Source organism: Lepisma saccharinum, chromosome 20 (assembly GCF_977018435.1).
Source record: "Lepisma saccharinum chromosome 20, izLepSacc3.1, whole genome shotgun sequence".
Taxonomy (NCBI): domain Eukaryota; kingdom Metazoa; phylum Arthropoda; class Insecta; order Zygentoma; family Lepismatidae; genus Lepisma; species Lepisma saccharinum.
This window is the reverse complement of record NC_139248.1, coordinates 45,996,778-46,010,947: the sequence shown is the minus strand read 5'-3', so window position 1 is coordinate 46,010,947 and position 14,170 is coordinate 45,996,778. Positions and strand designations below refer to the sequence as shown.

The 14,170-nt window shown below is 34.7% G+C and overlaps 1 protein-coding gene across 1 annotated transcript in view; it reads right to left on the bottom strand.

The window, feature by feature from the left end:
- LOC146003603 (trypsin-1-like) overlaps window positions 1-12,145 on the bottom strand; it is a 37,693-nt gene extending 25,548 nt beyond the window's left edge. Inside the window, exon 1 of the mRNA XM_083141915.1 lies at window positions 12,082-12,145. Coding sequence (XP_082998041.1) covers window positions 12,082-12,141 — 60 coding nt within the window. The 5' untranslated portion in view covers window positions 12,142-12,145. The remainder of the gene's footprint in view (window positions 1-12,081) is intronic.
- Window positions 12,146-14,170: the final 2,025 nt, after the last annotated feature.

Below are 14,170 nucleotides of genomic sequence, written 5' to 3'. Positions count from 1 at the left end.
CTTTATACCCTTTTGATGGTTCACCGGAAATTCTGCCCGACCTAAGGAAAGCATATTAGGAAGGCTACAGAAATGCAAAGCACAGGTAAAAAGGTAAATTTATTGATCAAGGTGGATATGTTTTTTACTAGAGGTACAGAAGTTGATATTATTTTTTCTTCCGATGAGAATTTCTAATAATATGATGAAATTGATCAAGGAAAACCCGTGAGGTGGAAATATAACAGTTAAAGGAAAAATTAATGTTTTTTTTTTTTTTGGTGTCAAGGGCGGGACACATTAAAAACACAACTAAATCGAATAGTTAAAAATAAACGTATAATATGTAAAATACCTTTTACGTTCTAACTTACACATCGTCCTTTGAGATCACCAGCCTATGCACAGTGAAGCTGCATGTTTCTTTTTGTTTCCGTCGGTACATTCATTTCGTTACAGTAAAATGGCCAACTAGGAAGCGTTCGCTGGATGATCATGAAAAATTACATTTCTAAAATTGCAGGGAGAAGAAATGATAATCTAGAAGTCTCGATTGTGATAACAGAAGAGATGGACGCGACGAGAAATTCTGCCCGACCTAAGGAAAGCATATTAGGAAGGCTACAGAAATGCAAAGCACAGGTAAAAAGGTAAATTTATTGATCAAGGTGGATATGTTTTGACTAGAGGTACAGAAGTTGATATTATTTTTTCTTCCGATGAGAATTTCTAATAATATGATGAAATTGATCAAGGAAAACCCGTGAGGTGGAAATATAACAGTTAAAGGAAAAATTAATGTTTTTTTTTTTTTTTTGGTGTCAAGGGCGGGACACATTAAAAACACAACTAAATCGAATAGTTAAAAATAAACGTATAATATGTAAAATACCTTTTACGTTCTAACTTACACATCGTCCTTTGAGATCACCAGCCTATGCACAGTGAAGCTGCATGTTTCTTTTTGTTTCCGTCGGTACATTCATTTCGTTACAGTAAAATGGCCAACTAGGAAGTTCAATTCTGAATAACATCAAGTAAATGGGCAGGTAGAGAAGGAGGAAGTAGGGGCCAAAACATCGTGGAGTGTCTGAATCCGAGATTTATCTTGTAAAAATAGTCTCAGCTCTATAGGTTGGAAAGATAAGCGGACAGACGGATAGGGTTTATTATTATTTAATTTTTACAACAAAGGGTGTACAGTTATCAGTCAACCAATGTAGGGACTAGGTCAAAACTTAATGTTTTAATATTACACCAACAAATAAATGGATCAAGAGATTTTTTTTCTAAATTCCAAAAAATAAGACTTTCATGTAGTTCACATGGGAACTAGGGTTGTGCCGAAGCCGATTACCAATGTATGAATATTGGCAAAAGAGTGTTTTGTATTTAAATGTGCTTTCTTTCTTTTTTTTCTTTTCTTTTTTTCATAATCTTGTGTAGTAGTAGTTGCATGTTTTATTCCGGAGGTAAAATAGTCTCCCGTTCGGATCTCCGGGTGGGGACTACTTTGGGAGGTCCCTGGACTAAGGATAAGATCTACGTTAGGAATAAGGAAATTAAATTAGGCACCTGGAATGTTTTGAGCCTTTACCGGCCTGGGGCATTTCAGTATACAGTTAATGAGATAGTTAAGTATAAATTAGATGTAGTATCTGTCCAGGAAGTTAGGTGGCCAGGAGAAGGGAATTGTAAAACTAAAAATTATACTTTTTTCTATAGTGGTACTGAAAATCATAATTTTGGAACAGGCTTTTTCATAAATAATAGAATTATCTCGGCTCTTAAAACAGTAGAATTTATTAATGATAGGATATCATATGCAGTTTTACAGGGTAGGTGGTGTAAAATTATTTTAATAAACATACATGCACCAACGGAAGATAAAGATGATAATACTAAAGATGATTTTTATACAGAGTTAGAACAGGTCTTTGATAAATTTTCTCAGTATGATATGAAAATTCTGTTAGGTGACTGTAATGCACAGATTGGCAAAGAAGAGACATTTAAACTCACGATTGGTAAAGAAAGTCTTCTTGAATTAAGTAATGATAATGGTATAAGATTGATTACTTTTGCAACCTCAAAGAATTTAATTGTGAAAAGTACCACTTTTAAACATAAAGATATCCATAAATATACCTGGTCTTCTCCAGATGGTAAAACTCATAATCAGATAGATCATATTCTCATTGATAAGAGAAGGCATACTAGTATAATTGACGTTCGTACGCATAGTGCCAGTGATCATTATTTAGTAATTGCTAAATTAAGAGAAAGACTCTCAGTGATAAATAATAAGCAACAAAATATAAAAGTTCTAAAATTTGATACAGGAAAGTTTACTGATGAAAGAATTAAGAAAGATTATCAAATTAAACTGTCAAATAGATTTGATGTTTTGCAGGATTTAAATGATGATGAAAATATAAATGAAACAGACGTAAATAAGAAATGGGAGCACATACTTAATGCAATAGAATCAGCAGCTAAAGAAAGTATAGGATACCATAAACCGAGAAAAAGTAAGCCATGGTTTGATAATGAATGTCATAATCTAATAGAAATAAGAAATCAGGCTAGACATCGGTGGTTAAATAACTCTGATGATAAAAATCTAAGCAATTATAATAGAGTAAAGCGAGAAGTTAACCGCACGTTTAGAAGTAAAAAAAGAGATTACTTGAAAAGCAAAATTAACGAAATTGAAACAAACAGCAAAAATAAAAATATCAGAGATTTATACAAAGGTGTAAATGAGTTTAGAAAGGGGGTGCAACCTAAAGTAAACTTGATAAAAGATGAAGACGGTGATTTTCTAGCTGACCCAAGCAAAATTCTAAATAGATGGAAGAACTACTTTAATGACCTTTTAAATGTCCATGTAGGAGATAAATCAGAAGTAAATGAAGTACACACAGCAGAACCTTTAGTTCCAGAAACTAACTTGACTGAAGTTAAGGATGCTATTAAAAGGCTAAAGAATAACAAAGCACCTGGCATAGATTTAATACCAGCTGAGTTAATTAAATATGGTGGAAATTCATTAATATGTCAAATTCATAAATTAATTTGTTTAATATGGAATAAAGAAGAAATCCCTCTACAGTGGAAAGAATCCATAATTGTTCCTGTGTTTAAAAAAGGTGAAAAAATGAACTGCAATAATTACCGTGGAATTTCTCTACTCTCAACAACATATAAAATTTTATCAAACATTCTTTTAACAAGACTAACCCCATATGCTAATGAAATTATAGGTGATTATCAATGTGGATTTAAACGTAACAGATCAACTACAGATCAAATTTTTCACATCAGACAGACACTTGAAAAAAATTGGGAATATAATCAAAATGTCCATCAGCTATTCATTGATTTCAAAAAAGCATATGATTCGGTCAAAAGAGATAAATTATATAATATATTAGTAGAGTTTGGAATACCTAAGAAGCTTGTTAGTATGATAAAAATATGCACCAGTGAAACAGAAAGTAAAATTCGTGTGGGTATTAATATGTCTGACAAATTTACAATTCATGATGGGTTAAAACAAGGAGATGCATTATCTCCATTGCTCTTTAATTTTGCCTTAGAATATGCTGTTAGGAATGTGAAAGAAACTAAAGAAGGACTAAAATTAAATGGTGTGACTCAGTTGTTAGCATATGCAGATAATGTAGACTTAGTGGGGGATGATGTGAATACAATTAAGAATAATGCTAAAATATTTTTCAAAACTGCTAAAGGGATAGGTTTCTAAGTTAACAAAGAGAAAACTAAATATATGCTTACAGGCCGAAACCAAGTGTTAGGAAATAATCAAAATCTAATTATTGATAACAACTCGTTTGAACCAGTTTCCAAATTCAAATAGTTAGGAGTAATATTAACAAATGAAAATTATATTAAAGAGGAAATAAAGAGTAGGCTTAATTCAGGAAATGCATGTTACTTCTCTCTTTATAAACTTTTGTCTTCTCGTTTAATATCTAAGAAACTAAAAGTTAAAATATACAAAACAGTAATTTTACCTGTAGTATTATATGGATGTGAAACTTGGTCCCTTACATTGAAAGAGGAACATAAATTGAGAGTATTTGAAAATAAGATCCCTAAGAAAATCTTTGGACCTAAAAGGGATGAGGAGACAGGTGAGTGGAGAAGGTTTCATAATTTAGAACTACGTAATTTGTATTCATGTCCAGATATTATTAGAATAATTAAATCAAGAAGACTTAGGTGGGCAGGTCATGTGGCACGAATGGGAGAGGAAAGAGGAGTTTACAGGATTCTTGTTGGGAAACCTGATGGTAAGAGACCTGTAGGAAGGCCAAGACGAAGATGGAGGGACAACGTTGAGATGGAACTATGGGAAATCGGTAGGGATGGAAAAGAGTATATAGAACTTGCTGAAGATAGGGAAAGATGGAAGGCCTGTGTTGCTGCAGCCATGAACCTTCGGGTTTAAGAACGCTAGAGAGTTAGTTAGTTAGTAAAATGGCCAACTAACATAGATTATGTAGTAAAATACCTAAAATATGAATTCTCCGCTTTGGAATCAAGATTCTGTTGTTACTGTTCTCGTACAAGAAGCTACACACTTTGTGTTATCAGGGCCTCTCCGATGGCGTAGTGGTGACGTCGTCGCCTTGTAATCAAGGGACCCCGGATTCAATACTCGGTGGAGGCGTAGTGGCTCCAGTGGCGTAGCAGCCACCCGCAATCCCCACAATACGCTCTTGAATTTTGTATATAATCGCAGAAATTCCACATATAGTGTCGCTTATAAAAAAATCGATTTACGAAACAGAAATCTGGTTCCCAGTAACATCATATACAACGTCTGTGAAAACAAGCAGCCAGAGGGGCCCCAGTCACTTGTCATATGGGTCCCCCTCCGAAATGCAGAATTAACTTACTTGCTCGCAGATGTCCATCGATAGGAAAATATCCCTCATCTCGTACCTTTGTATCTACGCAGTTTGTCGTAAACGTAGTGTAGCGTGTGAATTGTCTACAGTTATGAATCCAGTAGAAATATTCAGTTGCTCAACCAGTCTATCCTTATTTTACAATAAACATCAAAATTGTTAATTCGTAACCTTTTAGTTTTACACGTGATATTTAAAATTTAACTTCCCACCTAATATTTTCAAGGGGGTTCCAATTCTTTTCATATTGAAATAAGAGCTGAAATGAATTTCCCATATTGTCTACACTTGTTACGTTTTACTTCAAAGGGGACGAAAACCTCAGTTAAAGGTGGGACCCATAGTAAATTATCCCTTTGCTGTAAAGACCATTATCCCATCCTCTGCCACGCAGGGTATACAACGTATGAGTTAAATGTGACCATTATTTTGTGTAATTTTGTAAGTTCATTTTTCTTACAATTTGGCATTTTGTGGACATTTCTGTCGAACTAGTTCTTATTTTCCAATGTGTTACGATTTTTTGATCTGCAGTGTTCGAAGGGAAAATTCCTCGCTGCAAATTTCCTTGTTCGCGTTGGGTATAGAAGGAAGGATCCTTGTGTGGAACAACTTGAAGATAATGCAGTAGGTGAAGGAGAATGATTATGCAAATTCGAGCACTGATGGTCTATTAATAAAAAGGTTCTTGTTTCATGAAAAAGTATTTAAGAAAGTATGATCACTGGTCTAATACAAAAAATACAAAAAAATGCACATTAAAATTACCTTTTTTAGGTTCTAGACGAAGTGCAATATTGTGTATATTTAATAGGCATCCTGATGTCAGAAAAAATATGACATTTCATCAACTTCCGCTCCCTACTCATCAGGCAAATTTTATCCCAAACGATTTCTACGTTCTTAGAATAAAACGAGTTGGATCTGCGTTTACAACGTGTAAAAGCGATATCCTCTATACATACTATTATTCTCCAGGCACGTATCTAGAAATACATATCGAGAGAGACTTCTCTCACTACGTTTTGCACATAAAATAATATTTTTTTTATTAAGGGTATGTATATTTTTAATTTGCCTGTATTACTATATGAATGCAAGACTTGGTTCCTTACATTGAAAGAGGAACATAAATTGAGAGTATTTGAAAAGAAGATCCTTAGGAAAATATTTGGTAAGAACAAATTTGTGGTAAGAACGTTGTTCTCCACGTTGTGTGGTGTAGAGAATATCATATTACACCAAGAACTCACGATCCTTCAGGAACAAATAGCATAAAATACTTGCTGGAATTACAATATAAGTGAGTAATACTATTATTTTTTTGTATTATATATACTTTTTTGTGTGTAAAGACCTCACTGGCTGCTATCTATGGGCTGCAGTTCATTTTCACTTTTTATGTGTGGGCATATTTGATTAATGTTATTAGACGTGATGTGTAATCATGGGGCGCATTGTAAGGATAAGCATGTGTGCAAGTTTTGAAATGATGGTTAATTATTGTTCATAATTTGTAGGAAGTGAATATGTAGTTTGCTGTTGCAGGCAGCTGGAAGAGTGTTTCTGGGGACGGGGAGAGGACTGATTTATTTGAGGGAAAACTATTTTTACGTAGCATTTTATGATGGGCTTTATTCCGCAAGATTTTTAAATCTTAAAAATACATTGGATGCATTTTTATTGTTCCACAGCTTTCGTTTATCTCTAGTCCGCTCAAGTTCCTTTTGTCTTTACATGGTTCGATTTTGATTTACGTCTTTTCCAAAAAAGGATTGTTTCTCTGAACCTCCTGTAATCCAAGTTAGTAATATTAATAATTTCCAATATGTTGCACTGATTTATATCAAAATACACTTCCACGAGCAGATTAAGTTTGGTAGGCATAGTTCTTTGCAAGGCATTCCTGCTCGTGCACAATATATTTCAAAACAAAATTTATCTTTTAATTAATACGTTGTGCAACTCTTAACTGCGTTTATATTGTGTTATAGTTGTGATGTGTTTGTGTTTATATTGTGTTAAAGTTGTGATGTGTTTGTGTGTGTCTTGTGTAGTAGTTGTGCTATCTAATGTGTTTGTGTTCGTCTTGAGTAGTAATTGTGCTGTCTAACGTGTTTATGTTTGTCTTGTGTAGTAGTTCCTCCATTCTTATTGGGGGTTAGGCGTAGAGCTGACAACTCTGCACTGTAAAAAGCCATGTCAAGAATCAGCAATATAAGGCCATGGATGTTCCCAAGGTAAAATATTCCCGAGGTAAAATAGTCCCCCCTTCGGATCTCCGGGTGGGGACTACTTTGGGAGGTCCCTGGACTAAGGATAAGATCTACATTAGGAATAAGGATATTAAATTAGGCACCTGGAATGTTCTGAGCCTTTACCGGCCTGGGGCATTTCAGTGTACAGTTAATGAGATAGTTAAGTATAAATTAGATGTAGTATCTGTCCAGGAAGTTAGGTGGCCAGGAGAAGGGAATTGTAAAACTAAAAATTATACTTTTTTCTATGGTGGTACTGAAAATCATAATTTTGGAACAGGCTTTTTCATAAATAATAGAATTATCTCGGCTCTTAAAACAGTAGAATTTATTAATGATAGGATATCATATGCAGTTTTACAGGGTAGGTGGTGTAAAATTATTTTAATAAACATACATGCACCAACGAAAGATGAAGATGATAATACTAAAGATGATTTTTATACAGAGTTAGAACAGGTCTTTGATAAATTTTCTCAGTATGATATGAAAATTTTGTTAGGTGACTGTAATGCACAGATTGGCAAAGAAGAGACATTTAAACCCATGTTTGGTAAAGAAAGTCTTCATGAATTAAGTAATGATAAGATTGATTACTTTTGCAACCTCAAAGAATTTAATTGTGAAGTACCACTTTTAAACATAAAGATATCCATAAATATACCTGGTCTTCTCCAGATGGTAAAACTCATAATCAGATAGATCATATTCTCATTGATAAGAGAAGGCATACTAGTATAATTGACGTTCGTACACATAGAGGTGCTGACTGTGCCAGTGTCCATTATTTAGTAATTGCTAAATTAAGAGAAAGACTCTCAGTGTTAAATCATAAGCAACAAAGTCTAAAAGTTATAAAATTTGATACAGGAAAGTTTCCTGATGAAAGAATTAAGAAAGATTACCAAATTAAACTGTCAAATAGATTTGATGTTTTGCAGGATTTAAATGATGATGAAAATATAAATGAAACAGACGTAAATAAGAATTGGGAGCACATACGTAATGCAATAGAATCAGCAGCTAAAGAAAGTATAGGATACCATAAACCGAGAAAAAGTAAGCCATGGTTTGATAATTAATATCATAATCTATTAGAAATAATAAGTCAAGCTAGACTTAGGTGGTTAAATAACTCTGATGATACAAATCTAAACAATTATAATAGAATAAAGCGAGAAGTTAACCGCAAGTTTAGAAGTAAAAAAAGAGATTACTTGAAAAGCAAAATTAACGAAATTGAAACAAACAGCAAAAATAAAAATATCAGAGATTTATATAAAGGTGTAAATGAGTTTAGAAAGGGGTGGCAACCTAAAGTAAACTTGATAAAAGATAAAGACGGTGATTTTCTAGCTCACCCAAGCAATATTCTAAATAGATGGAAGAACTACTTTAATGACCTTTTAAATGGCCATGTAGGAGATAAATCAGAAGTGAATGAAATACACACAGCAGAACCTTTAGTTCCAGAACCTAACTTGACTGAAGTTAAAGATGCTATTAAAAGGCTAAAGAATAACAAAGCACCTGGCATAGATTTAATACCAGATGAGTTAATTAAATATGGTGGAAATTCATTAATATGTCAAATTCATAAATTAATTTGTTTAATATGGAATAAAGAAGAAATCCCTCAACAGTGGAAAGAATCCATAATTGTTCGTGTGTTTAAAAAAGGTGATAAAATGAACGGCAATAATTACCGTGGAATTTCTCTACTCTCAACAACATATAAAATCTTATCTAACATTATTTTAACAAGACTAACCCCATATGCTAATGAAATTATAGGTGATTATCAATGTGGATTTAAACGTAACAGTTAAACTACAGATCAAATTTTTCACATCAGACAGACACTTGGAAAAAAGTGGGAATATAATCAAAATGTCCATCAGCTATTCATTGATTTCAAAAAAGCATATGATTCGGTCAAAAGAGATAAATTATATAATATATTAGTAGAGTTTGGAATACCTAAGAAGCTTGTTAGTATGATAAAAATATGCACCAGTGAAACAGAAAGTAAAATTCGTGTGGGTATTAATATGTCTGACAAATTTACAATTCATGATGGGTTAAAACAAGGAGATGCATTATCTCCATTGCTCTTTAATTTTGCCCTAGAATATGCTGTTAGGAAGGTGAAAGAAACTAAAGAAGGACTAAAATTAAATGGTGTGACTCAGTTGTTAGCATATGCAGATAATGTAGACTTAGTGGGGGATGATGTGAATACAATTAAGAATAATGCTAAAATATTTTTCAAAACTGTTAAAGGGATAGGTTTCTAAGTTAACAAAGAGAAAACTAAATATATGCTTACAGGCCGAAACCAAGTGTTAGGAAATAATCAAAATCTAATTATTGATAACAACTCGTTTGAACCAGTTTCCAAATTCAAATACTTAGGAGTAATATTAACAAATGAAAATTACATTAAAGAGTAAATAAAGAGTAGGCTTAATTCAGGAAATGCATGTTACTTCTATTTTCATAAACTTTTGTCTTCTCGTTTAATATCTAAGAAACTAAAAGTTAAAATATACAAACCAGTAATTTTACCTGTAGTATTATATGGGTGTGAAACTTGGTCCCTTACATTGAAAGAGGAACATAAATTGAGAGTATTTGAAAATAAGATCCCTAAGAAAATCTTTGGACCTAAAAGGGATGAGGAGACAGGTGAGTGGAGAAGGTTTCATAATTTAGAACTACATAATTTGTATTCATGTCCAGATATTATTAGAATAATTAAATCAAGAAGACTTAGGTGGGCAGGCCAAGTGGCACGAATGGGAGAGGAAAGAGGAGTTCACAGGATTCTTGTTGGGAAACCTGATGGTAAGAGACCTGTAGTAAGGCCAAGACGAAGATGGAGGGACAACGTTAAGATGGAACTAAGGGAAATCGGTAGGGATGGAAAAGAGTATATAGAACTTGCTGAAGATAGGGAAAGATGGAAGGCCTGTGTTGCTGCAGCCATGAACCTTCGGGTTTAAGAAGGCTAGAGAGTTAGTTAGTTAGTTCTAACTTATCTATGTACAAGTATACCTGAATTTTTAACCAACAGACAATTTTAGATTGCTCATTCACAATATAGGATAAAGTTATAGCATTGCATTTAATTTTAAAAATTGAGATTCAGGGCACTTTCATTTGGAATGCTCCCTATACACACACATACAAGTATATGCATACATACATTCATACACACCGACACACAAACACACACAACCGTGGCCGACCACTGAAGAGGAGTAGTTAGCACAGCGCAGTATAACGATAGAGGTCTATGATTGGGCACTTTGAGAGAGTCCCTTCATCAATTTCATCCTTTCATCACTCATACACATCGTCACGATTAGCCATAGTGACAGATGGAGACGCTAAATAACAAAAAAAAACCATAAAACAACGAAATCACACAGGGCAGTGGATAGGGTACCACCGAAATGGACACACTTGTGTGTAGTATAGATTAGATTTTTCTGTTAAGAATAGAAGTTTAATCATAGATGGTATAGTCTTCGAGAGCCATAGTTATTAGCGCATCCAGAAAGTAAGTTTCCCACTCGCCCACAGGTGGCAGGCCATGCGTATTAAAACCGGTTTTGAAAATGTGCATGACGACGAGCGCAGTGGATGGCCATCGGCCGTTATGGACGAGCTTGTGGAGCAGGTGCAGCAGTGCATATTGGAGGATCGTCGCGTCACGATCACGGAACTCAGCAGCCATTTCCCGCAGATTTCTCGGTCGTTGTTGCACGACATTGTTACCAAAAGCCTCTTGTTCCGGAAATTGTGTGCCCGGTGGGTGCCGAAACAACTGACACCCGAACACAAAGGAAAAGGCATGAGCACGGTGCTGACATTTCTGCAGCGTTACCATGATGATGATGATTTTCTCAACCGGATCATCCCAGGGATGAAACGTGGGTTGCATACAGCACCCCAGAAATCAAGCAGCAGTCATGCATTGGCGTCACAGTGGATCGCCATGCAGGACGAAGTTCAAACAGACTGTGTCGGCACGAAAAGTTATGTGCACGGTGTTCTGGGACAGACAAGGCATTCTGCTCATCGAGTTTCTGCCCAGAGATGAGACTGTGAACGCTAACCGTTACTGTGAAACACTGGGGACATTGCGACGAGCCATTCAGAATATGCGACGCGGTAAGGTCAGTGCCTGGGTTATCTTGTTGCACGACAATGTGAAGCCGCATATGGCTTGGCGCACTGCAGCCCTTCGGTAGGTTCGGTTCGGAGGTATTCGATCATCCATCGTGCAGCCAGGATCTCGCTCCCAGTGATTACCACCTGTTCTTGCACCTGAAAAATTTCCTGTCCGGTCAACATTTTCACAGCGACGAAGAGGTTCAGACGGCTGACACACAGTGGTTCGGCGCCCAGGAGGAGGACTTCTACGAGACAGGTATACAGAAGTTGGTCCCACGCTATGACAAGTGCCTGAATTCTGGCGGGAATTATGTTGACAAGTAACTGTACAAGTTCTGTATCTATGACAATAAATCATTGAATGAAATAATGTTTGCTTTTTGTGTACGACCCCAGGGAAACGTACTTTCTGGATGCGCCTAATATATTGTATGTGTAACACTATATGCTACTGTACGCTACATACAGCTCTATTTCCTCTTCGTATTTTACACATTTTTTTCCCTGTGTTAGCTAAACACGATGATGAGGATAAATATGAAACTTATGAATGGCCAGTCATAAAATATCACCAATGTCAAAGTTGCGGCTAGAACCAAAACTTCGATGGGTAAACAGAGAGACGATTACACAACATCCTCGACCACAGAGGCGGCAGGCTGAAATATCATACATGAACTATTGATAAAATAATTGGTTTGAAGCGAATATAGAATACATACCCATGTCAATCTATTAACAAGTACAACAACACTGATTGCCAGAAACAGAACTGTATTCATCACAAACTCATGGCAACTAAAAACATTGGTTTCGAAATTGCACAGAACGAACAGTTAGAGAAGGTTACATGAGTAGCTGTACTCCATGGTTATCAAAAGGAAATAAATTGAAGGTCAAACCTACAATAAACGTGAATGTTTGACGTGCCTATTATGTGATTGAGATTTCGATACTAACTATTAGACATTACACTGATTTAATTTCAGTATAGAAGGAATGCGAAATTGTGTGCAGTATTCAAAAATGTACTTTGAAAATAAATACAGTGCATTTGCCATTCGGATGTCACAAAGAAGATTGTAGGATAACAGTTTGTTCATCTAATGAATATAATAGAGCTAAAAGTTTAACAAATTTGAGATATGTTTATTATACAACCATAACAACATATTCAGAATCTGTAAAATAAATATTTCGTTTCTCACACATTCTTGAACAAACTGACCATTATATTGAAAGGAGACAATGTGTTAATACGTCGATATATTAAATTTTGCCTTCACAAGCATGCGCAGAAGTTTCTTGTTAATGTATATATCAATTGGTTCGGTTATTAATTTGAATTTTAAAAATGGAGAATATAATCAAGAATATTTGTAAGTTTTATTATTGTTATTTTCTCCCTCCCACGATTTGAATTGCATACTTGTAGCTTTCGTTGTTCCTAAGATTTCAGAAGACATGTATGTTTTGATTGCTGACTTTTCTTCTTTGTCTCCTATAGACAGAAGTGCCAGTCAATACCATTTATGACACAATAAAACAGTACTAAGTTGGGCTTTCAGTTTTCTAAAATTAATATATTTTTTTTTATTTATAACTTATGCGTAGTCATTAGGATCGACTGGGATAAATTCTTAACCAGTTCAGGAAATGTACAGGTATGCATATTCCATCGGGTTGATAATTTGTATGTAGTTCTTTTAAACTCTAAACATATATCATGTTAGATGAGTCCAGGGGAAGAACCTGATAAGTCACATTTTCCTGTTTTTACGAGACAACACATTCAAACGTTCAAAACTCACTACTTGCCGCCTTTATATCATTTTAAAACTTCCATATTTCTCAGGACCTACCGAGTTTTTCGTCTGTGCAGTTACACCGTACAAAACTACACTGCCTCAGCTATTCAATCCCACTGACAACAGTATATCGAAAAGATTGGACTCAAGAGTAATTTCGAAATAATGGCACTAAGTTTTTACTTTCCACTATTTTACTGCCATGGGCAGATGAACGAACTAATCGAACTATTTATATTGTGTCAATCTAACATTTCATGGACACTCAATTAGAGAAAATTATAGATTTTATTAGATCCAGAGATATGGACAGATCACTTTTAGCCGGCTGTTCTCTCATACGGTTATTTTAAGTTACAGTGCCATATTTAGTGGGTTTATCAATCCTACAAGTTTCAACGCTGTAGTTCAGATCGTTACTCAGCTATCGACAGGGGTGGTCAGATAGAAGGTGGACATTTGCAGCGTTCAATGAAATATTCGAAACAATTTAATCTTACTCAGTAAATATCGAAGTCAAAGATAAATGTCTTGAATAATAAACAACTTCTTGCTGTAACGGAAATATAAAAATAACCGGATAATTGCATACAGAAACAATTTATACTTCAATTAAACTATTGTGTAGTGATTGTCTCCATACATATAATACTATAATGCATACCTTATAAGGCGGAACACGCCATCTTGAGAAATGCGTCGAAAGCGCCACTCAAATTCAACCTGTAAAAGATAGCCTTGTTTTTGTTGTTTATGATAAGATATTATCAATAACCTTTAAAATAGAGTAGAGTAAACGAGCGTTATCACTAGTTATACAATACTCTCCTCGTTGAAACTGACAACGAAAAAAGCACAAGGACAAATGTCAACTTATAAAGTATGTTAGGTTAGAGTTTTGTAGGTATGTGTCCCTCATAGACTTATCACTAAGAGTGCTTTGGGTAAAATATAAATGAGTTTGAAAATGTATTTTCTATTTACTCTCCCAAGAATTTAGTGA